The following is a 26,316-nucleotide window of genomic DNA, read 5'->3' as shown; positions in this document are numbered from 1 at the left end:
GTAATCGCGTTTCCCCCCTCCCACTCGCTCCCACTACTTTTGCATTTTTCTGCAGTCGCTAAAAATTGATCAAGGTCTACTAAATATATGTGTAGACATTAACACACGTTGCTAAATTCTTTTGGTCCCGAACCGGTGTAGGCACTCGGTTCGAAGATGGACGATCGAGCCCCGACCGCGAAAGCAAAGCAACGCAACGCAACGCAACGCAACGGTAGAAACGGAAAAGAAAAGCGAGGAATGAAAAGAAAAAGTTGAAGGAAACGGCGAATCGATGGGAGGAGTGAAGAGTCAACTAACGGTGAAATCCAGCGACTTTATCTTCCCCGTTAAGCCGGCTGTTCAGTCGCGTTAAGAAGAAAAATGGGATTACCTTCTCCGTCGCCTCTTCCCTCGGCTTCCACGATTATAAACCGCTGAAAATCTCCATTCGGAACCCGGCGTGGCGCGGCGCAGCGTTCACGAGACGCTATAAAACGCGCGTTCTTCCCATTCCACGTCGCTATTTGCAATCTTCCGCCGTCTGTTTCCACTCGGTATTAGTGCTTTCTTTTTTCCTGGAATTACTTTTCCTTGCCAGGAAGTGCTCGCGGACTCGCTTTCAAACCGTTGCGTTGTTCCAATCGAATTTGTGACCTCGAATGGAGCTTCTTTATTTTTACTTATTTTTAATGAAATTTCACCAACATCTTTGTGACATTTTTCTGATTAAAATTACACCCAACAAACTATAATATAATTTTGCCCGTATTGACTGTACCTACATGTGAAGCATAATGTACACAGACACCGTCAATTAAACCACTAAATACAGTCCAAATAAGTGGTGAAAGTCTCATGAAAAAAATAATTAAAAATAAAGAAGTTTTCTAATTGGACTAGTAATGGTTAACGAGCTTTTGGAGCAGTGGAGGGGATATTCATTTTTCTTAGATCAAGGCTTGACTGTATGTTGGGACTAAACGCTGCTTAAAAGAGACGAACGAAACTGGATAAATCAGTCGACAAAGATGGAAATGTCTTTCGACGAGGGGGAACTTTTCACGAGAATGGAATGGAACTTCTGTCTCGACAGGGATAGAGACAATTCGTCGACGAGCAGTCTCGAAGTATTGCCACTCCTTTCTAATGGTATTGCCACTCGATTTCAATTTTGTCTCTGCAACGATTTCCATCTGTCACTGCCCCCCTCTCGCCCCTCGCTGGAGGCTGAAACTTTCTCGGATGAAAATGGAGCACGACGTAGGCCATAGGCGCGCGCGGCTCGAACGTCTACAAATCGAATAAAGATTCGTTCTCTATCGACAGCCGAATACTCCGAAAAATGAAACGCGAGAGAGGAAAATTGTTTTGTACGATACACGATTCTACGCGGTTTTACAAGAGTATAACGTTTTAATCTGTCGCCAGATTTGAAGAATTGACAATGTGCTGCTCCCTCTCAGATTACAATGACCTTGAAATATGTGATCAAGGTCGCCATTCTGAACAACATTTCCCATCAACGTTCTCCGTTGAAGTTTTCCTGGAAACTTTACTTGTAAATGTATGGATTAGGTCTTGACACAAACCTGACGCAAATCTGACACAAACCTAACACAAATCTGACACAAACCTGACGCAAATCTGACGAAAATCTGACACAAACATGTTATACTCGCCGTACGATATTTCTGCCGCACGAAGTGCTGCCACTCTCAAGAACACCCATGGATTTACAAGTAAAGTTTTTCGTAAACTTTGCAGTAGTAAACAAGTTTTTAGCATACAAGTTTACCTTTAATTCTTCTGCGTCTTGTTTTCGTCGGAGATGATAAAACAGATCTTGAAAGTTTATACGTCTCCATGTGTAACGCCTGGCTTTGTAAAATGTTGAAAGAGCGTCGGCCACACGAAAGGGACGAGGCGAGGTTTCTTTGGAGTGCGGATTGGAGCGAGTCCAATTGAAAAACGTTGCCGAGTCGACTGGTAAGATAGCACAGAGTAACAACTCTCGCAGAAAGTGTGATCGATTCGCATTAAAACGATTGCCATTGGGCCGGGGGCGGTCGATAGTTGCGGCGCGCTGCATCGCCTCGTGCACCAGTTCACCAGTTCACCAGTTCACCAGTTCACCAGTTCGTCAGTGCAGCACCGAGCCGCATATTGCAACGTTATTTACGTTCCTAACATCACATCGTCGTGATTTTTCGATTATCGCGTATGCATGCGATAACGGGTGCGTATGCACCCGGCCATATTTAATAGAAAAGCGTAAAAAATCAAATAAGAACACAGCAAGTTTTGAAAAAGGATTCCGCTGTTTAATTGAATAGTTCTGAGAATATATGCGTTATTGCGGATTTTTTCTAATACTTTAAGTGCAATAAAAAAATTGTTTGTCATTATATCTTATAATTATACTGGGTGCTCTTTCTTTTCACAGTAGTATATACGAATCTTTGCGCACTTACAGAAACTTTGCCCACTCCGTAATCGAATGTAGTAAGGGTGATGGTAACGCGTGTAGAAGAAGTGGTGGTTACGACACGGGTGTAGGCTCGTTAGCGAATTAACGTGGAACGACCTCCGAGAGAGAAATACGCCTTGTCCATCCCGATGGGTAATGGTAAATAGAATGTTTCCCAAAGAGCATCGTTGAAAACGTTTCACCCTCTAAAATTAGCCAGATCATTCAACGACCCTTCGCAAACCAACAAAACCCCTCCACCCTCTCATGAACACAAAGACGCGAAAGCAGTCAAACGAAGTTGTACTCCTAAATGAAATGGGTACAAATTGCACAATACCGTAAATACATGTTTTATGGAAATGCAACGTACGTGTTTTATAACCGTACCCTCTATGCAGGGTGTGTAAGTGTACGACGATATACGACAAATTGTACAGGGTCCTCCGTTAAGAAGTGTTATTTTAAATCTTATTAAATTTAGTCATTATAAAGTGACACCTCTTAATGGAAGTGCCCGTATTCAACAACGAATTATTTTTAACATTTTCCACCCCAGTTGATCACGTCACGCCCCTCCCATTTCCAACAATTCGATTGTCCCAGAAATCGTAAAGTCGGTAATTTCAGTCTCCCTCTCTAACAATGTCCCGAGCGTACAAATTACCCCCACCCATTGTAAATGTCCGGTACGTTCCCATCGAAAAGGGGCAGCGAAACGTCACCAACGCGACGTGACGCGACTCCGCCCCCCAATTCCGTTCGACTCGAGGCGGCTGCAAATCGATTCGCAATTAAATTGCCTCTTAATAACGATTCGCGAGTTACACACGATTCTCGGCCTTCACAAGAAGTCCATTCGCTGCATCGAAGTGTTCGTAAGTGTCTGACCGCGCGCAGTTGATTAGGGATTGTCTCCCCACTCTAGCTTCCACTTGTACGACGCTATTCCCCACGCTTCCGCCCGGTCAGGTGACGCGCTCCGTCGCGAAAGTTAGAGCGAGAATACTCTGGACCATAGTGGCGTGGGGTCCTCGTAGAGTGGGGACAAAATTCTTAACCGTCGGCCGTGGGGGAATAGCGTCGTAGAAGGGGAAGTTAGAGTGCGGACATTGTGAGCCATAGTCGCGTGGGGTCCCCATAGAGTGGGAGCATTCAATCCGGCGATTATGGTCCAGACTATGTCCCCACTCTAACATCCCCTTCTACCACGCCATTCTTCCAAGTGACGCGTTCCGGCCCCGTATCACAATGTCACGTGACATTTCCCCTCAATTGGAGCTCCCTCCCCTCATCTGACGAGGTTGGTACGTGTTTCGCGTCAAGAAGTCATGTGACTTCACCCCTCATGTATTGTCCATACACGCATAGATAACTGGCTATGAACATGTGAAATTCTTTAGGAAAAATTGATTGAAAAAAGAGATTTTTATGCGAAGGCCGGACGCAGAAGCAGGTATAATACGCTACAGCTTCCAGCCGGATTCCAAAAGCGATCTCCATACTCCAATCCTGTCCTTGCGAGCTACTCGTGTACGGCTTTCAAGACCCAGCTGCTATTTAGAGCAGTCTGGAGGCCATAAGTGGCCGCCGGAATATTAGTAGAACCGAAAGGGCTGTCCATGGAGGGATGTCCACGCGGATGATAGATTTGTTTAATAAATGGAAATCGACCGCGGCGGGTCTCTGTGCCAGGGGAACGTGAACGTTTAACCGATGACCTTCGAAGGAATGGAATTATCGAGAATTATACTGGCATACCTACCGCGGTGGACGATCCCAGCGGCAGAGTAATTAAACGTGCCGCTATGTAAATTCAAATAATTTCTCATAACAAATTTTCATATACTATTTTTATCTGGTGACACGATCTATGCCTTTCCAGTGATATTATCCGACATTAAGCTTCGGTAAACATGATGAATAGTCTAAGTACATATATCGATAGCTCTCAACGCAAAAGCGAGGAAATTTTGTGGAAATTTTTCATATCGCACACCTTCCTATATTTAGACATTCAAAGCCTAGGATTAATTAACACACCTTCGTGATTGCTTGGCAGGCCACAGTCGTATACTTCAACGGACATGCAAGGGGGTCGAAACTTTTAATGAAAAAAAAATAGACAATGTTTTTTTATTACGACGAACAGAGTGACGTGATCGCGATAAATCTGGGATAACGGTCTCATTCTCCGGACTATGAAACGCGTATACAGGATGTCCCAAAAATGTTGTGCTTCCTTGAAAGGATTCCTGAGGACATCCGAAGTAACTTTTTCCTCTGCGAAGATCTTCTCCGCGGCTGCGTTACGGAGTTATTAACGAAAAAAGCGGACCAATCACCCCGCCCACAACAGACGGACTCCGACGAGGGGGCAGGTTCCGCTGAACGCGGCGTTCTCATTGGCCGAGGCGGAGTCCGTCCGCTGTGGGTGTGTTCTGATTGATCCTTGTTTTTCGTTAATAACTCCTTATCGAAGCTGCGGAGAACATTTCCGCAAAGGAAAAAGTTACTTCAAATGACCTCGGGGATCACCCCTCTCAAGTACAACATTTTTGTAACACATCCTCCACATGGCAAACAAGCCGAACGTACCTACAGTCAGTTGCAAATATTTACGAAGAGCGTAGAGGACGGAGACCGGAGAGTACGAAGAACGGAGGATGTGTGGAGGACTGACGGATTGTCAATGTGTCCGTGTTCATGCTCGAACGCGGATCTTCTCCCTTGACAGGGCACTGACCCGGCAGGGAAAGGAGGAGAGAAAAAAAAAATAGGTGTAAAAATCGATGATACGAGAGCTTCACGCGCTTGACTACGTACTACGATCTATCCATTATCATCGGCCGATTAATGGCGGAGAGCTCGATCGCTGCGAGATACGAGCACATTGCGCGGAAACGCGACAAATACCGGCCTCAACGATCAACCGAACCGAACGCGATATTTTCGTATCGCAGTCAACGAGCGAGGAAAAAAAGTGAAAGCACGATGCATCCGTTGACTTATGTAACATCGTGGATTCGAAACCGTGGGCGAACGAGAAATACATATAGCTTGGACAGCTCGATATACTTCCTGGAACCTAGCCACATGTGTGTCGTCCTTCGACAGGAAACAACAGGATAACCCCACTCGCCACTCCCGAGAGTTAATTGGCCGGGTGTCATGGCGCAACGAAGTCCTGCAACTGATCCGGAACACGTGGCGGAAGTCCACGCTCCTCTTTTTGAAGGAACAACACGGGAAACAAGAGAAACATGAGCTAGGGAGAAAATTAGTCCAGTAGCCGACCCTTGGATTACAGTAGGGGGAAGAAGATGGAGCCGCTTCGGTTAATCAAAAGGTCTAGACCGTTGAAATATTAATCCAGACCAATGTTACAATCATGTAAAACGGAAAGCAAATCTATGGAGATTCTCACCGAGTCTTTTGGCTGATGTTTAGCTTACCTAAGGAGGGTACCTATGTTTACGTTGACTGCCCCGTCTCGTTGGGCAAGGTACAGACATTTTTCCCAGAACCCCCAACCTACTAATGTTCGCCTAATGCGCGTAATTCGCGCGGTCACGAACCGGCGAATTTCAGTGGCTGTAGCCTCGACATCGTTCAAAAGGCGAACAAGTTAATTGCGACCCGTGGAGAGTAGGGGTGACACGGGGAGCGAACGCGGTCACGCGTGTCTGTGCGTCCCGTAAACGCGTTTCATTCGGAGCGAATGAAATTTTGCGCCGGGGTCAAAGCTAGGGCGGGACATCGCGTAAATATTTCTTGTTACGGCAATTTCCAGGGAAATCGCAATTACTCGCGTATCAGGAATCAGGACCGTTCGAACAGCTCGAACGGTCCGCATTCGAATGATGCTCGTGCCCGATCGACGAAACGAGCGGAATTAATCGAGTTCGAGGACCGATAAAATTCACTTTGCCGCTTGTTAGAAATCACTGTCTTGACTCTCGCGTTCGAGAGTCAATTTCATTAAACGGATGTGGAGTTGCACGCTCTCGCCCAGTTAGGTATCTGTCCTCGTCTAACCCCTCGGTTGATATGTCACGCTACATGAGAGAATCGCGTAATCGGTCAAGGATTCATCGAGTTACACACTCTCACACAAAGAGATTGTAGACAAGGCCTATCGATATTGTCTAGGCTCGAGGTTGGTGGGGGAAGCAATCGTGTTTGGAACGTTCGTTCCACAATCTCCATAATTATCCCATATTCTGCAGAGTTTCAGCTTTCATTTAAAACAAAATTTCATCGCTCTATCTCATTTCTATCGAAAGTTCTTTGATTTTGACACAGATTTCGTCGGTTTGAGGGGGCGTAGCCTTCGAAACTCGGCCGTCACGAGTAAATAAATCCGAGCGTTGGTGTAGGCCATCTATAGTCCAGACCTGGACCTACTGCTCCGAGAGTAGATGACGTAGAATCAGCTACCCCCACTATCGATGGTCCTCTCGCCGTAGCCGGCCATGTGGGAGTAGTCGATTCTACGTCATCGACTCTCGGAGCAGTTAAACATTTACATTTACGTGGATATGGGTACCAAGGTGGAAAGGTAATATCGCTCTCGAACTGTACCAAGACGAGATTACGTCTTATAAATTATCGATTAACAATTAAGAAAGCTTTACGGGTCGATGAAATAGAAGCACGCCAAGTGAACTGCTTTCATTCCCTAACTGCTATACACCCTGTCTCGAACGTTCGATATCGTTCGAATCATTCTGAATATGTTGGCAACGTAATAGTTGCGCGAGTTTCTCGGATTTGTTTATCGTTTCGGTAGAAAGCGGTTCTGTGACCCGGTAATTCGTTTTTTTTTTCGCCATTACGAAGCCATTCCGCGCAGTCCCGGCTGACGTACATGCTGCTCCAATAATTTTCTGCCGTACGAACCGTACGCGGGCCCTCTATGAACGGCAAGAATCACCATAGTGTGGTTACACGTACGATCCCCGGTTCGCGTTTTGTTACACGTCGTTGCTCCGCTTCCTCGTTTCTCTTGAATTTTCGCTTCGTACGACTGAATACGCTGCCCTGCCTCTTGCCTGCTGCCTCCCGTGAAGCCCGGTGTTTGCTGGACAGGGACACTAGACGCAACAACGCTGCGCGGCAGCCAGCATGATAGCGCTATCAGAGAAGTTATTTACGTTTCAGCAAACACAGACAGGTGATTCTTCCGGATATCGAAAACCGATTTTCGGCCATTTTCGACCTTGTCGATAGCGGTTGGCGGGTACTGGGAAATTCGGGTTCGAGTCGGGTCGGGTATTAAAATTTATATTGTTCGGAGAGTCGAAGAATTTTTCCGTTTTCGGGTCCCCGAGTTCCACTAATTTTGCAGGACCGACCCGACCCGAGTCATAAAACCCACCCACCCCTACTTATCGAGCGGTTTTGTGGTTCATATTGCGCGAGAAAACCTCTGAACATGACCGTGGTATGGTCGGCGACGTGAAGACGGAGAGATTACGAAACACCTCTTGCCTTAGTACTGCTGCTCCGCGAGAGGGTAATTTCAATTCGCGTCTACTTGGAAGAAAGCTGGATTCTCACTCGAGCCTTAGATGTCTCGACTCGACGCGACGCGAGGATCGTGGAACAGGAATGGGTTGGAAACGGAGCATTTCCGTGCGTGTATACCCCGCTCGCGAACCAACCTCGACTAAGTTCGCGAGACGGAATATCTCTCTCTCTCTCTCTCTCTCTCTCTCTCTCTCTCTCTCTCGCCACGGGACTTCTTTTCAGACGGCAGCTTTCCGCGAAAGCAAACTCGACTTCGCGAAACACAATGCATACGAAACAATCGCAACTCGCCATTGTATATAATGTATATTGTAATGTATATTATATATAATGTAATTAATTGTATATAATAAATAAGGGAAGGCCCTTTACAAACGGAGTTTACAAGCCGGTTTTATCCATCGCGCTACGTATACGGTAGCAAGATCTCTAGATCGAGACATCGGGGGTCTCGGATTCAAAGTCGGCGAGAAACGGAGGACTTAACGCGATACGTAGAATCGTCGAACCGTGGAAAAAACAAAGAAAATTCCCGTTCTTCTCAGAAGGCGGACACCGAGGAGCCCGTAAGCCGAGCCTAGGACGGGATATCGAGTGGACAGAAACAGTACCTGTCGAAAAGGACTTATTTTCCGAGGGTTTCCCGGTGGGTGCCACAGTCGCCAGACTTGTGTCCCCACTCTATCTTCCCTTTCTACGGCGAATTCCGGTATTGGGAGGGAGAGCAGTGACGCACAGTGGGACCTTTCGTCCAAATCGGAGACAAGATCAAAGAACTTTCGATAGGAATGAGGTAGAGCGATGAAATTTTTTTTAAATTAAAGCTGAAACTTTGCAGAACATGGAAAAAATAGGGAGATTATGGTAAGAACGTTTTTTAACGTTGAGAAAATTCGTTAAACTTGCACAATTTCGAGAAAATTGTGGTTTTCCCAATATCACGCGCGGAAAAAAAATTTTTTGAACATGCTGTACTTCATTTCCCGTAGATTTTTTCACGCCGATTTCACATCTGGTCTCAAAATTTTTGTACGACCTCAGGATATTGCAAAATCGATTTCTTGAAATTCTACATGTTTAACGAATTTTCTCAAGGTTAAAAAACGTTCGTACCATAATCCCCCTATTTTTCACATATTCTGCAAAGTTTCAGTTTTGATTTTTTAAAAAATTCATCGCTCTACCTCATTTCTATCGAAAGTTCTTTGATTTTGTCTCTGATTTGGACGAAAGGTCCCACTGTGTGGCGCACCCAGGGGGCCAAGTCCCCTCCCAAGAAAGAAATGTTTAGCTTTCAAAATTAAAATCGTGGAATAGCCCTGGGTACCGTTGACAGATATTTTGGTTAAAAAAAGGTCATCACGCAAAACCTAGGGCTGGGTTCAACTCGCCCCACCCCCCAGATTTCATCCTGGGTGCGCCACTGAGGGAGAGGATAACTCTTTCCCCTCAATTCGTGCTCCCCCTCCCATCTGACGACTCTGATAGGTATTTACGTGTTACGCGTCAAGAAGTCACATGACTTACCCCTCATGTATTGTCTTTACACGCATAGACAAATTGTTGAAGACATGTCTACGTTTGTTAAAGGGAAATGGATTGCAAAACAAGATTTTTACGCGGACTGAATTCGTGAAAGTCCGTAGTCGGGTAAACACCTAAAGTCTGAAGTATGCGGAAAAATAAATGCGAAATGGCCGACTTCCTCCGCGAAGCGATTTCGTGCACAGGTGAACATCTAGGAATCGAACCAACGATCGTTCCGAGATAGAAATGTAAACAATTTTTGCGAGGTATACAACCAGAGTTGGGCAAAAAATTTTTAAAAAGGTTTTTTGGGTTTTAAACCCACTTTATTCGAAATGTTTATTTAATTGAATTTTTTTCCCAACTCTGTATACAACTATCACGGTGACCGTGGGTGTAATTGTAAATTGTAACTCGTCGATGAGAATCGGAAGCATGGAACATGTTTCTTTCGTTATGGATGTTCGAGCGATGCGAGCACCGCCATTTTATTCGAGCTACTAAGAAGACAAACGAAATCTACGGAGAAAGTGCTTTCGCTGGATTTTAATTGGAAACCGCATTTCGCCGATACGAAAGGGAATGATACTTTCTTGCAACTATTCTTTCGATGCTGCTAATAGAAACTTGCCTTGAACGCGATTGTTTCCGACCATGTATGTACAGGATCTTCCATTAAAAATTGTGAGAAAAGGGTCCTCCATTAAAAAGTGGAATCACCCTTTGAAAGTACAACATTTTTAGGACACCCTGTATACGTATTCGGGCACGTGCTCCGAAAACCACCATGAACTTCCACAATGTTTTGCGCAAATATTATGTGCCAGAGTTAATTAATTTTCTCCCCAATAGCCCGTGGGGATACGATAACGAAACAACTTTTAGGAACATTACAACCGTGTTATAAGCTTGTTAGCTGTATTTAATAAAGTTATGATCGACAAGCTAGATAAACTAAGTTTCGCATTTAATTAACGAATTTGATGTCTCTACGACAACATACGTGTGCTAGCCTTCGTTTCCCCTGTTAGATTACACGAGTATTTGTTCAAAACGTGGCGAGACATTGACAAAGAATCTGCATAGCTTACCTACATATGTGGAATAAAGAAACACGTGCAGTTCTACCGTTTAGGATAATCGAGAGAGAAAGTCAAGAACCACTCTGAATATATCCTTTTTAGAATCTCGCGTAAATCGGAACAGTGACTAGAATTCGATCTAACCCATAGAATAGCAAAATTTCTGCCTTCGCGTTCAAATTAATATTATTATTATTTTATATTTTCTTAATAATATAAAATTATCTTTAAAAGAACCAGTATTGCGTTAAAAAATATTACACGATCGTTGTCGCGAAGAATTAGCAGCAAAAAATGCAGCATATGTAAGTATTAACCCTTAAAAATTGCTACATAATTATTCAAAATATGTTCAAGCTATTCATTTTGTTCGCATTCAATAAATTAGTTATATTACATATAACTAGACTCCGGATTTTATGCATTTATAACAAAAATGAGTAGATGAAATTTAAAACAGTGAACAGATTAAAAAACTGTAAGAATATTAATATATTATTTTCACTAAATATTAAAATTATTAATGAAAAATATAAATTGATATATGTATAGCCCCTGTGCCTTGCAATTGATGCACAAATTTTTTATGTTGCATATTAATCCGGAGTCTAATAATAACACTCCATAACATGAAATAAAAACATATAATGAAGGGAAATATTCTATTTCATTTTCGAATTAAAATGTAAAGGGTTAGTCACGTGTTTGCGAAACTCGTTTGAAAAGAGCTGTCCCTACAAAAATAATAAAAGTGATAAAAGAAAATTGTTTACGTTGCCGCAGGATAATTGCAGTAGCTTGCAGCAGTAACCGTTGGTTATTGACACAACAGTGAACCCTTTCTAACCTCTGAATTCCAGGGAAAATGAAGAAAAACCGCGATTTACGAAACGGACCCCTTCGTACGATGCGCCGCGACGGTAAGTAAACAACGACGACCTCGGTCGTCCACTTTCAAATATTGCACGCGCGTTCGAGTTTCTTCAATTATGTACCGCGGTACGCATTTGCGCAGCGTCGGTGGTGGCGCATGCGCGGTGGCGGTCGCACACGCTCTCCATCTTTGTCTCTGACTCTGTCTTTCTAAAGAGGCGTACAATTACCGTGATTCAAAGTCGAGGCGGCTGTTCCGCGCATAGAAACGATCTCGCATAATGGTTTATCGTGGTGAAATCATGGGAGCCGTTGGTCGCGAGGCTCATCTTCCATCTTCCATGTTCCAGGTTCCGTCGGGGCGCGCGTTGTCGGCGTCGCCGGGGTAAATATAATCTGAAGCAGCGATCGATGAGCCTGGTTCACGGATCGGGAGTGCACACTGTGCACACGAGGTGCGCGTCCGGCCGCCGAAATAACCTGTCCGTCGCTGCTCCGGCTAATCCACAGATGATTGCACTCCCCAACCGGAAAACAAACACAGCAGCCTCTGGCTCGTGTCAACAAACGGCCAACGATCACGGAACGTTGTCGCGCGAGTCTTTCTTTCGGAAATCGTCGAATCTCCACGCTTACACTTGTTAATACGGATGACAGTTGCGGAATATTCAATTTATACATGCACTACACACGACGGACGGTGTCGGACAACATGAAACGCGAATCGACCATCGACTACCCAGAAACACGCGCTGCGGCGTCCGAAACTCTACTGCTTGACTCGACCTGACTCGACCACACTCCACACTGCCACTCCCGCGCTACCACTACCACTAATCTCGCGACGCATGCGCATTCTACCGCTCGCCGCAAGTACCACCGAAACACATAAGCTCTTTTTCATTAACATTTCAACCACCGCCCGGCACCAACTAGGGGTGGCCGATCCTAAATCGATTTTTCCGAAGAGACTTCCAATTTTTTCTGAATAGATTTTCTGTCGAATCTATTTTTTTTAAGCGTTTTTGAATTTTTTCTGTAGAATCTATTTTTCTGAAGCGATTTTCAATTTTTTCTGAATGGATTTTCTGTGGAATCTATTTTTCCGATGCGATTTTGAATTTTTTCTGAGGAATCTATTTTTTCGAATCGATTTTTGGATACACAATTTTGAAACAAATCGATTTTTTAAACCCATCCCTAGTACCAACCGCGACCAAAAAAAAAAAACACTCGGAAATTTTGAAAAAATCGAAATTTCGAAGTTAAATTGTATTCGACGATGCCGTCGACGCATCTTCGAGTATCGATGGATTACGATATAATCTATCGATAATCGATAGTCATGCCTCTACTGTAAACACTTTTTGATTCGCTGCCACCTCAATATATTAATTCTTCCTTCTGTATAAACTTGCAAATATTCAAATTTTATAAAGTTTTCTAGTTTCAGACTGGTACAAAGACTCTCAAAAACATGACCAACATCGTGCTTTAGATTGAATTATCAGCTTCGATATTACATCGTGGTTTACCGTTTTTTAGTCTCTTTTAGTTTCAGACTGGTATAAAGACTCAGAAAAACATAGCTAACAATATCATGGTTCAGATTGGAATAATAGCTTCGACATTACATCGCGGTTTACCGTCTTTCACGGATTTCAGGGAACTCGAGGGAGCCGGTACGGAATGACTGAAAAAATTCATTTCGGACAACGCAGTCGTCCCCCGGGTTCACGAAATTTAATAACTCCCGGTCACAAATAACTTCGAGCGTGCTTGTCGTTCGCCATAATGCCTGAAAACGGGGCAAAAAGAGGTGGGACGCCCAGAGAGTAGAAAGCAGAGGGACAGGGGCGAGGGAGGGGAAGAGAGAGAGATAGCAGAGAGGGAAAAGGGTGAATCCGCTGTCACTACGGGAACGCCGTGCCGCGTCGGCAACGCAATGGTGTTCCGAGCTTCGTACGGGAACCGAGTAAATTTTCCAATGCAAATAAAACTTCCAGCGAAAGGGTCCGCGATTAAACGGACGCGGATGGGGGAGGGAAAAAATGAGATACGCGAAAGCCTTCCCGCGACGCTGTTTGCTTTCCTCGTTTCGGTCGTTCGTAGGAACTTGCGCGAACGAAGGGACAATAAAAACTGCAAAAAAATGTCCACGGTTCGTCCAGGCTTTTCCTGATACATCGTTGGCCCTGTCCGAGTGCGACCGCCGCGCAAGGAGCAATTAAAAAAGTGATTAAGCGGAGGATGCAGCCGGACCGCGGCAAACAAAAGTTCCTTTCGAGGCCGCTACAACGTCACCGCTTTCAATTTTCTCGCGGCCCGCGTAACATCCACAATCCACCACGCGTACCCCATACCTACATCTACAGGGTGTCCCAAAACTGATGTTGTAGTTCAAAGGTACGATGCCCGAGGTCATTTGAAGTAACTTTTTCCTTTGCAAAAATCTTCTCCGCGGCTTCGCTGAAGAGTTATTAACGAAAAACACAGACCAATCGGAGCGCGTCTACTGTGGAGGCACGCTGGCTCGGCCAATGCCAACGCCGCGCTCAACGGAGCCTCTGCTCCGATTGGCTCGCGTTTTTCGTTAATACCTCCTCCGCTAAGCCTCGGAGAACATTTTCGCAAAGGAAATTGTTGCTTCAAATGTCCTCAGGAATCACCCCTTTTAAGCAAGTACATTTTTTCTAACCTAAAGGTTCATGGATAAAAAAATGTTTGCCACCTCCAAGGTGTGGGGATGTTTCCATCAACGCGTTCGAATCTGAAAGATTCGTTGGAACAGAATGTCAGGGCAATCGAGAGAACAAACCTGTAAAATGCATATCGGTGCTCCTCCAGAAGCTGTTCCCAAGGAGTTTCCTCTTATTTCCTACGGTTCGGCTATTCCAGACGCGGGGATCTCGTTGGTTTCGCAAGGCCGTCCGCGCACACAGACGAAATGAAATTCTTCCTCGCCACATTTCATTAAAAGACATTAAGAATACCTTGTGCCGTGCAAATGAAATTGCCATTATGCATGCGCCGTAACTTATAAACGGGAAAGCCTGCGGCCCCGGAGTTTTCCCTTCAAATTGCCAGTAGTTTCGTCGAAACTCTTTGCGCCGCCCGTTTACGCCGCTGGAAACTCCAAACTGACTTTCCGTCGGCGTTGCGCGTCGAATGTAGCTTACAAATTAGACAATTTAATCAGCATGTACGATTTAACGAGGGGGGAGAAAATTCCGGATTTTTACGTCAATTTCCACCAAACCAAGGGTGTAAACTCTCGCTAAGATTGTTTCGACAGAGTATGCGTCTCAAAATTCCTTCAACATCCGGAAATGGGAAACTGAGATCATTTCAAGCAACATTTTCCTTTGCGAAAATGTTATCCGCGGCTTTGTTTAGGAGTTATTAACGAAAAACACGACTGTGCCAACACGCGTCTAGGCTGCGCTCTGATTGGTCTGCGTTTTTCGTTAATAACTCCTAAACGAAGCCGCGAACGCCATTTTTGCAAAGGAAAATGTTGCTTCGAATGAACTCAGGATCCCATTTCCGGATGTTGAAGGATCTTTGAGACACACACATGTCGAAACTTTTGAGACATCCTGTATAATTTCGGTACACCCTGTACAGTGTACAGTATACGATGTACACGGGGACAATACTGCGTGCAGATGTGTGCGTAATAAACCGCAGGGTGCATTAGAATATTGCGCGGAGCAAATATTATCGCAATCAGGCCGGTGATTACTGTTCGTTCGTGTGTCAGGGTAATCAGACCGGCGGGTACGCTCTCTCGCCTCGTGAAATTCGTGAAATTCGCGTTCACCGACGGATTCTTTTCTCTGAGAAAGAGCCGAGGGGAACACAACGTTACAACGTTTCGAATGATCTCCGATCAGTCGGCCAAGAATATAATGCGCGTGAGAAAGAGGAAATTAATTATCTCCGCGCATGAATTAGATGACTAAGGGAGCAGTTCTTTCACGAGCGGCGTGGGTATCGCGCGATCGTCCCGGAAATTATTTAACGATGATTAATTTCAAGGTGTTTTGCGGTTAACAATTTCGCTAATTGCATCAATCGGTAATGCGTCGCGCCTGCATTTTTTTCCAGCGAAATGTCGAAATTGTTTATTTTCATAGGCCTTGAACTGGTTGCCGTTTAATCGAAGAGCAATATGGGAATAAAAGTTATGCTAATTGTCGGAACGACCCAGCTCAAAGGATCGGAACGAACGGGGTGGGGTTGGGGGGTGAGGGGCAAGATCTCGGAGCAGTAATGGAGAACGATAACTATTAAAAGATTGCGGTAATGTTAATTCGAGTCGCGATACTATTGTCCCAGGACGTAACGGCGCACTCGAATGCCCCTTACCATTAAAAGGTTAGACGAAATAGCAGACGATGAACCTTTCCTGTGCCTTCGGCAGTCTATATGTATATTCCTTACAAAACGCTCGCCACCGAAGCCGCGCCGTACACTCCTACACCGGTTCCCTCATTAATGACGGCTTAATTAGCGTGCTTCGGCTTTTTATCCGAACGATAGCCGCTTCCGGTTCCGCTTCCTTGGTCTTCCGCTTCGGGTAAACGAGCGACGTCGAATCGCTTCGCTATCGTTCCTCTTGGGAGTATTATCCTCGGCCAAGAGTGGAGTAATCACGATAGAAATATAGGAACCGTCGAATCGATACGCCTTAAATGTTACTATCGACGAGGTCGAATGTTCAAGACGTAGGATACCTACTCGAGGAGGATGGGATCCCCCAACGATCATTCCACAGCGGTTGCGACGGCTACCAAAAAGAGATGTCTTTGCAAAAACAACTTCACCTTTTTTTACGTTTATATTAGCTTGCCGAGTTGTCGTTGTTGTTGTTGTTGTTGTATGCGTCAAATCTTGTAATCAAATTTTAAATCACTTCCCGATGAGCTAGAGCCAGTGATGCCAGAATGAGGTTGAAACCAACCTCATTTCCCCCTCCAGGCTATCCCCACCTTTATGCCCTTTCACTATCCTATTCCACCGTTCAGTTCCTATCGCGCACGCGCAACGTGTCTCCCATTCGCCTCACTCTGCCTCACTCTTACTCTGGTCATCAGAGAGGGGGTACTTGTATTCCCCCCGATTCCTTTTCGATTACCCCTGTCTGGTAACACTGGCTAGAGCAGGCATGGCCAGAAGTAGCACGCGTGCTAGGGATTCTCATATGGCGACGCCCTTACCCGTCGAAAACACTGCAGATTGCTCAACTTTAAACAAGCGTAACTCCTGAACCATTGATCGTACAGGATCGAAACTTCAATCTGCAGCCATCCCGTGTACAAATCTATTGGATTACATACCAAATACATCATAATTTATAGGAAAAAGGCACAAGTTTTGAGTCCGATAAAGTAAAGTTTACCCCTTTATTTATCTAATATTTTTTGTATACATACAACGAGAAACAGAAGTTTAAATAGAAATATAAAATCGCCCGAGGGGCCGCGTGTTGGCCAGGCCTGGTTTGCAATACCAATTGGCCCCCGCAGTGCCATATACATATATTCTTTTCCGCAAAAGAACCTTGGTCCGGACAGAGTAATCGATTCACCCGCGTCTGTTAGGCGAACGCGACGACTCGTCTGCCAATCAGCCCTCATTAACGCTAACGTTAATTGTCTTCGGCTTCGTTAAACAGGACGTCAAAGTAGTAATTGGCGATCAAGCTCGCGACGAATTTCTGCGAATCGGACGGCCGACGGAATTAAGGTGAAACGCGATTAAATTGGATTCGAGTGCTCGCGCGAACCGAGACACAACCGAAGGATTTCCCGTGTTCGAGTTCGCGTGGTGGACGCGCCGGAATACAGAGAGGAGATCTGTATCGGATCTAATCCTCGATTTGAAACCGTGCGATTTAATTGGTCTCCGGCGTGCGTTCCAAGGGAAAACAACTAATTGCATCGGCGAACGCTTCTCAGTTCGTTAAGCTAACGACGCGACGCGACTCGACGCGACTCGACGCGACGCGACGCGACGCGACGCGACGTTTCCGCGAGCACGGAGATGATGCGCGCCGAAGATTATGAAACACGTTGTTGCTGGATTATGACATCGAGAGCTGACGCAGAAAGAAACCGGAGCGAGCGTGCAACCTGACCGAGTGCACCGGTGCATGGCAACTGGATCGCCGGATAAATTATCAGGGTTTTCGTAATCAGGAACCCAGCGCACTCTCGCCGATCGAGACTCGTATCGACACTCGAGATTTTCGGGAATAAAAACATTTTCGAAGATCCTCGCCTCCCTTTTTTACCACGTTTTTATTAGCTCGTTTTTTTGTTTGTTTGTTTGTTTGTCTTTTCCTACAGATCGGAGAATAGACGTTCTCGAATTAATAATAGGGTAACTGCACCAGTGAATAAACGGGCACCAGTAAATGAACGCTTTTGTATATTTCAACAAATTTTAAGCCGCGCGGCATACTAGCGATAATGACTCTTGGGCCAATGGAATATATGACCCTTTTCGTAGCTGTATTCCTATTGGTTTATATTGGTCAATTGACCATTAGTTTCTAAGATGGCCTATTTTCACCAAGTGCGTTGAGTGTGTGCAACAGAGCTAAAACTAATAAGGTACGTATACACGACCTTTTCTTTTACACATGAGTTTTTATACTTTTCTTTTACACATGAGATAAAAGTTACTAACAATATAGATGTACGAGGGTTTAAATATTGAATATAAATCACAAAAATAGCTATAAAATGAATATTTCGTTAAAAATTTGTTGTGTCTATTCACTGGTCCACGATATTACTCATAGCCCAGTAAATGAACAGAGTGTTCATGAAGTGACAACAATGGTAGAATGTGAAAAAGGAAAGGTATGGAAATGGCCAGAGATTCCAGATACGGGGTTTGGTACAAGAGACAGGATGTTTTAACAAAGATATCTTGAGAAATACACATCAGATCAGAAAAATAAAAGTGGACGTATTTGCTTTTTTTTTAAGAATACTATTCAATAACACCATAATTGACCCCCCATCCCCACCTCCTGAGGATGGGAGAGAGAACTATTTCAAAATAGAACTACTTCTTATGGGAAAGGTTGGTTTGGTATACGTCCTATTCGGCATAAGTCCAAACATCAGGAACGGATTAAAGTCGTATACCGAGGCACCACTGTACTTTCTATACACCCCGTACATTTTCTCCCGAAGGTAGTCAATGCCGTTATGTGCAGATTTTCCGTTCAAATACTTCTGGTAGTCGTTAGGCGCGTTGTTAAAATTCGACGGAAGCTTTTTCCGAAGCGCCAGTGTTCGATCCAGCCACCATCGTATAAAGGCAGACACGGTGGACCATCGACATTGTCGCGAATCCACTTTACCCTGTTCCCCGTCGCGTGGTGCGTCGCTCGTTGCTCGTCGTGTCCACCTTTTTCGTCCCAAGTCGGTGTTCGCAGTGTTGGTACCCGTTTCACGACCATGCTTTGCGGGTCCCTGAATAGCGGAGGTGCCAGATATCGACCTGCCCACTGTCTAGACTCTAGACTAAACCTTAGCCACGCTGTGCTACCAGTGACACTAGTACCGTTACGAAAGTCCCTCTTTTCTTTTGTCCCCGATACGCGGAGAGGCCGCTGAGGAACTCATCGATCGAGGAGCACACGCTAGATTGTTCCTCGCGAAAAAGCCCGTCGCGTCGGTTCGATCATCTCGCTCGAGAGTGTACTCCACGACGTCGCGGAAAAGCCGTAACAAGTATCGAGAGGTCGCAACATCGAAATTGGAATATGGTTTAGCCGGGGTAAGCTGGTCAAAAGTGTTCTCCAGCCGAATTATATTACCGACATAATTCGGTGATTCGATAGGGCATCAAGAAGAAACATACCGTGTAAAATTTCAACCCTGTATCTCAATTGGGAGGACAGTTATGAGGTAAAACCGAAAAATTAGGTTTTAGCCTATTTTCCCTAGTTAACGATGTTCAGAAGTTCCGAGAAAAATCAAACACATACTCTGCAATTCGTTTCAGATTTTTAAATTGAAAATCCTGTTTGTAAAAGATCAGGTTTTGTTAACGCAGAAACAGCTGCAAATCTTGGAAAATACATACATGATATGTGGATGTGTGTACTTACTCGAATGTTGCCGAGTCACCAAGTGTGTGAACAGAAAAGTTTTCCACTTACCTGAAACAAAAATAAAGAACACGGTTACCAGATGTAAAATTAATCGATCTTATGGAATTTACCTACACAAAAACATTTCAATCATTTAGAGACTTCCACTCAATTACGATTGTGCGATGTTCTAGCTGCCCAGCAGTTAGATAAACGTTCGCCGGGAACTTTCCGCGCAATTTGCTTCCCACTTCGGGTATAACGAGCCTGTCGATACCAGAACCACAAAATAACCGCGCGGGAAGACTGGGTGAAAAAGAAATCAGGGCGTGATTTATCGAATGGATCACCGAGAGCTCCACTAGTTCTACATTTTCCGTAGTGACGTGCTAACTTAGCACCCGATGCCGAAACGGACTTCGAGTGCAACCATTTTTTTACCGATGAAAAACATCGAATTGACTGGATATTTTTTCAGCTCGTACGTCTTTTTATCCGTTTTGTAGAAATGGATGAAAACGAAGTCGGACCTATCGTCGCGGGGTATGGCGCGGCGTATCATTGCGTGAAAACACGGCAGCCAATAATGGAGAAACAAGCCTGGGGCAAGGTGAAAAAGAACTGGATCGATAGAGCAGAACACGTACGAAAAGACGCATTCATCGAAAGAAGTTAATAAGCCTGCCTCTGACCTTCTCGGGGAAAATACCCGGCGACCGTGAAGCTTCCGCGAGAGGATTTTCCAACGGAAGACCGGATATAACGACGTATTACGGCCTACGCAGCCTCGGCGTAACGCACACATGTATGCCATACACACATGTACGTAGAGAACTAAGCCCCGCGCACTGTAGAGAAGGGTGCAGATGGATTCCTGCGGGATGCAGATGGCGGACACGTGCCCTCCCTTCGATATGAGGACTCGCCTCGGGAACCTTTTCGGATTTTCCTCGGCCGAAAAATGGCTGACGTCGACCAACGAGGGAGGAGATCTTTTCTTTCATCGAGCATTTTTTCTCGCCAACCGCGCGTAATGGGATCGGACGACGAGTCTACTCTACTGGAAGTCGGCTTAGCGATCTCCCGCGCGAGGAACCATAAGAAACGAGGCAGAAGCGTCTTGGCCCGCTGCGCTGCTTACGGGGGTAGTATAGGCTCGATTTGTAACTGGAAAATAACTAGAATCTTACTAGATTTTGGGTCGAAACATGGGTTTGCTAGTTTTCACTTAGTGTCCTTATTTGAGCAAATTTTGGGCTGGGTGAGGGCTCATTCGAAAGAGGAAGATTAGATGTACTGCGCTCTTCTCATGATTTTAACGAGATTATGTTTATATCTAATAATATGAGGGCCTAGAGCAGAGAAAAAATCTAGAAAAAAACCCGCAGATTTCAATGCATTATTCTGTCTCTAAAAGACTTTTTTGACTTATGAGATGACTGGAGCGCACTGCATCTAACCTTCCTCTTTAGAATGAGCCCTCGCCCAGCTCAATATATGCTCAAAATATGTGTGTGTATAGAGATTGTGTGTGTATAGAGATTGTGTGTGTGTGTGTGTGTGTGTGTGTGTGTGTGTGTGTGTGTGTGTGTGTGTGTGTGCGCGCGTGTGCGCGCGCGCGCGCGGATCTTTATGCAAAATAAAAAATGTTCGTATTGATTGCAAGACAGGTGCCAAATGAAAATGTATTCTTCCTTTAATTATCTGATTAAGGTGAAACTAATACACTGGTGGCGTTAAATCTTTTAAATATGTCCATTGTTTTAAATTGTACGTACCCCTTTTTGTTATAAATGCATGAAATGCGCAGTCTATGTATGAGATACCTACACGAAATACATCAGGGAATAAAATCGCGTACAACTGACAATGCGACAGCTGAAATAAAAATTGGACTGTGGAAATAATTAAAAAAAATTGTTTTTATATCCTAATATACATATCACCAGTTTAATATATTTTATCTACCTCAGATCTCATTTGAGATACCCGGACACCCGGGTAATTTTTGTATACCCCAGTATCTCACGCGTACCCGAGTACCCAGGTATCTCAAAGGCTCAGTTGAAATCACTAGCCATGTTCGTAGTTAGGGTCTGGAGTAACCGTGAACTATACCGTAGTCCACGACTGAATTTTTTTCTTTTATTGAGAGGACGGAAGGCACACACACACACACACACACACACACACACACACACACACAAAAGCGACATCGTGAAAAGCGGCTTTGTGAGTCCGCCCTGGCGCGAGGCGTGAGGGGTTCCGAGTTTTCTAAAGGCACTTGACGAGCACTCGATGCTGCCACGACTACGCCGAGGAACGTCTAGTTCGAAGATAAGCTTCGCGTCTCCCCCTCGTTCGTCCATATTTTCATATCGATTTATCCTTGTGCTATCGATGGAATTTGAAACTTATTAACGTATTTATTAACATATATGGAATACCGAATACGAATATTAGGGGCGAATGCTGGACCGATCTTTAAAGAAACGCGTTCAATTGTCTTCCAAGTTCGCGTGGTGATCTCTGTGGGCGATCCGCGAACTAATACAGCGCGTGGCTTGCAGATTCCTACTTTATCTCAGCGAGGTAAACGGTCGATCTGCATTATCGTTCGTAGATGCAGTCCGTGCCTCCTTTACCAATTTACCGACAGACCATTTGTCAAAAAGTGCTCGACGATTGCACAAATTATCGCGAGAATTTTTATATAAAAACTCGAAAACAGGAAAAAACAATACGTACTTTTTGTTAATAGCTTAAGGAATTAATGCTTGATATTTGCGATTATATAAGAGAAACTTCTAAACATTTCTATTCGTTCCTAAATGTAGTACACTCACCGAAATTTCTATAAAGTCATTGTGTTTTGTGCCCGTGCGAAATCAATACGGGCCGGTTTATGTACTTCTTTAAGGCCTGGTTTACGATTTATTTTTGTCCAGAAGAATTTAAAAGTTGTTGCACACGTCTTGTTGTTACTGGGAGCTCCAATTCAGCTCGAAATTGTGCTGTATTTTTCCTTTCCTTAGCTGCAGACCTCATTAATATTGAATGTTGTGTCTCTCTTTGACTATTTTTTACTACTACCTTTAAGATGATTTTTTCCGTAATTTTCACGTAAATTGATATAATTATTAATCACAGTATATGACCGATTAGTTTTCTTAGCAATTGCGCGATTAGAGCAGCCCATATCTTTATAAGCATCGATTGATGCTTTTTCTTCACTTGTTAGTACTTTTCCTCTCGGCATTCTCATACACGTGAATCAAATTATAACAAACAGGATTTCTGTCTGAGTTCTGAAACTTTTAGAATATTCGCAGTTTTCCGTAGTTCTCTGCTCAGAATACAGAGAAACACTAAGTGACTTTATAGAAACTTCGCACTTGTGTTTTGCATCACACAGAAAAAAATCAAAACAAACGTAAATAGTAAACATAGCGGTCTAGAGTACGCAGTCCCTCTATCCGAGTGTCTACAAGGCACAAGACCAGATACGATAAATCAACAAACATGGTGATATTTTTAAAATATCTATGAAAAAGAAGATGACTTTATAGAAATTTCGGCCACTGTATTTGACCATATTATCGAAAAATAGTGGTCGCGCAGTGGTTCCCAAACGAGGTAGGGAACAGACTCCCCTCCCGTGGCGACTAGTTCCAGTTCCAGTTCCGGTTTTACTTCCAGTTCAAGTTCTAGTTCCAGTTCCAGTTCCAGGTCTAGTTTCAGTGTCACCCCTGTTTTCTCTTTTATCACTACAGCGTCAAAATGTAAACAAACGCCGCACCGAAACAGTCTACGTTGCAGCGGAGCGTTCAGGAATACGAAAAATTCAATACAGTATTCGCGATAGTTTTTTGCAAATATCTCGAAAACTAAAAGCGACCCCCCTATATTGGAAAAGGAAAAAGTTGTTCAAAATATCAATATCTATAACATATTTAAATTTCATCAAAATCGGAGAGGGCAGTACTTTTCTATATGTATAATTACCGGATGCATTGTTGATAAGGGCATTCATTTTGAGGACGTAGAAATCGCGTCAAAATGTTTGTAACATTCGACATAAATTGGTTTTCATTGGAGACATACAAGGGACATCCTGTCATTTCTAGAGTGGCAACGTTGAGTCCATCCCCGCATCAACTAACAGCGTGTTAACGAACAACTGTCGTCGCAAACTTGCAAGGATTCGTTTGGACGGTCGACTTCAGAGACAGCCGCGGGTCGATTCTTTCGCGTAAATGGCGCCGATCGAAGGTTGAAAATAACTTTATGACCTATTTCCAAGACGTCCGGATGAGATACTTGGACTTTCGCAGATGATTGAGCGCGCCCATCGAGCAGACGGATCGTGCCGGATAAGAACGCGTCGCGAATTCCACGGGGTCACTGTTAACAGCTACAGCATCAGGTATTGGATACCAGGCCCTGTGGTCCGATGGTCCGATTCCAGCGCAGCGGTCGTGTTTGCGGTAAATGCCGTTGCAGCCGGCCCGAAGAGGAGCTGTTGCACCGAGATTGTATACGTCGTGCGCGCACCAGGCCAAGAAAACGTAATAAGTCGCCGTACGCTGGCTACTTTCTAGCCTGCGGCCTGCCGACACGATGCACACGACTCGTTCCTTCGGACCCACGCGAACACAGGTCAGCCGTCGAGGAAACTTTCCTGCGCAGGATTACAGGTTCGCACTGTCCTCCTATGCGCTTGTCCTCCTATGCACCGAGCACTGCGATTCATCGGCTGGCTTGGTCGACTGTTTATACAGTAAAGGCTCCTTCGTTGTCCTGAATCGTGGGCACGATCGTTGTCCAGTGCCTACCCATTCCACTGCCCGTCAACGCCGAGTCGCTCCGCAGGGCGGCGACGATTGATGTCGGCTCGGATATATCGGTGTGAACACCACAACATTGACTCGAGTGAATCGAATACTCAAACTTTTTCTTAATTTCCATTATTCCTTTATGGGACTTTCACTAGCTTATCTTTGGCATTTCTCTGATTAAAATTACACCGAACACGATATAATTTCAACTATATTTAGGGGTTTAATCGATGATGAAAGTTTCGAAGGCAACGAAGAACAGCGTACGGGACATTCTTTGAACTGTGCCGGCGACGGCGACACGCTTCGGTCACGCGATCCATATTTCCTTCTGTGCTTCTCTATGTTCGGCTCTCTACTGAAGTCTCGCTCGGCGCGATATCTAGACAAAGTCATAAATCAAAAATAGTGTCCGGGCACGATTGTTGTCCGCTCAAACACCCGGCCTTTGGACAACGAAGGAGCTTTTACATAGTAGGCCCATAGACATATAATAGATAAGAACATGTGTGGAGTCATAAGTCCCCAGTATTTTTTTTTTTATTTGAGGGCGGTGGGGGAATGTCACTTACGCATACCCCCTTCTCAGATGACGTCTGCGGGGGTAGTGTGGGACTCGGCATCCCCTAGATGGAATTTGCGGGAAACGGGACTATAGGGACTATACCCCTACCCATGCCCACTAAACCACACCGCCCAAGGCCTCTTGAGCCCGTAGTCGCCTCAAAATCGTCTGCGGCTAACGGAGGGTGCGCGACCAGCTTTTCGCTTTACAACGCCCCACCTACCACAGAGTTAACCACTCCTGTCCTTGGCTTTTCCAAGAAATCCCTAGTTCATTCAGGTGAAATACGAATAGTGGGACCCTGTCTGCACCTACTCTTGACTCTAGAGGAGGAAACGGGTGCGAGCCCTCGAGCGGTGGGGCTTTTAGTGGGTATTGCGCAAGCAAGCCCCACATTCCACCGACTGTCATCTTTAGGAGGAGGAGCCAGTGCGTAAACGCATTTTTCCCACCGCTCTTAAACAAAAAAAAGGCCCATAGACACATAGTTAGCCCATAGACACATAGTTAGCCCATAGACATGCATTAGGCCCATAGACCACAAAATATCTAGCAGGGAAGTGCCTAGTCAGAAAAATCTGTTCGAGCAGATTAAGATCAAATATCTGCAATCATACTTTGGGAGCAAAAGGCGGCCATTTTGATGCTAAGACATGCTCGGAACAGGATTTGGTCCAGAGTCATATGTACCAAAGCGGATACAAGAGCGGATTGCTTACCGAGTACTAAACCTTGGGGAGGGGTCAAGCTCGAATTATTTCTACGAAAAATGTGAAGAAATATTTGTCGACTTAAAAATGAGGTAAACGCGAGACATTGGAAAGACGCGTTGGAAATGCCACCCGTTCGCCAATAATTTCGGTGTCACGTGCGCAAACTGTAGTAAAAGTGATATAAAAATAAAAGTGCAGCGTCCCGGAACGAATCGGTTAATCATGACAATGTTTTTATTCGATACGATACTTGCCTGACATGACATGACGTGACGTGACGCAACGCGGTGTTCAAAGTATCGGATAAATAAAAAAAAAGGTAATAAAACGGCTGATTAAGAATAGTAACACTTGAACTTTCTGAAATGATAATCGAAAATCGATGAAAATCGAGAAAATTACGATCGCAAACGATTCGAAAACGCTGGTACAGAAATTTCGAGACACAAAATTTTGTTTTTATTTGAACTGATAATGATCTTTGCGATTCGATCAGATTAGTGGAGTTCGAGTGACAGACACGGGTCGCACAAACAGTGATCGCGTGGGAACTCAAAAAGGAGTTCAAGGGCCCTCCGAAAGTGGAGCGAGCGAGTGTCACTTCCAGTTCTGGAAACTTGG

At 44.7% G+C, this 26,316-nt stretch overlaps 1 protein-coding gene across 15 annotated transcripts in view; it reads right to left on the bottom strand.

Moving 5' to 3' along the window:
* The window catches only part of LOC143212937 (rap guanine nucleotide exchange factor 2), a 140,889-nt gene that overhangs the window by 60,518 nt on the left and 54,055 nt on the right, over positions 1-26,316 (bottom strand). For 3 of the 15 annotated variants that reach the window (XM_076432274.1, XM_076432277.1, XM_076432275.1), the window contains exon 1: positions 11,944-14,833. The exons of 6 other annotated variants lie outside the window; for them this stretch is intronic. Coding sequence is in view for 1 of the 9 variants with exons in the window: in XM_076432269.1 (XP_076288384.1) it covers positions 11,694-11,743 (50 nt within the window). In the remaining 8 variants the exon portion in view is untranslated. 6 more of the 15 variants (XM_076432261.1, XM_076432260.1, XM_076432268.1 and 3 more) reach the window with 6 other exon arrangements.

The sequence above is a fragment of the Lasioglossum baleicum genome, chromosome 10, assembly GCF_051020765.1.
Source record: "Lasioglossum baleicum chromosome 10, iyLasBale1, whole genome shotgun sequence".
Taxonomy (NCBI): domain Eukaryota; kingdom Metazoa; phylum Arthropoda; class Insecta; order Hymenoptera; family Halictidae; genus Lasioglossum; species Lasioglossum baleicum.
Note: the sequence above shows the minus strand (reverse complement) of the source record. Positions and strands in the feature narration are given on the sequence as shown.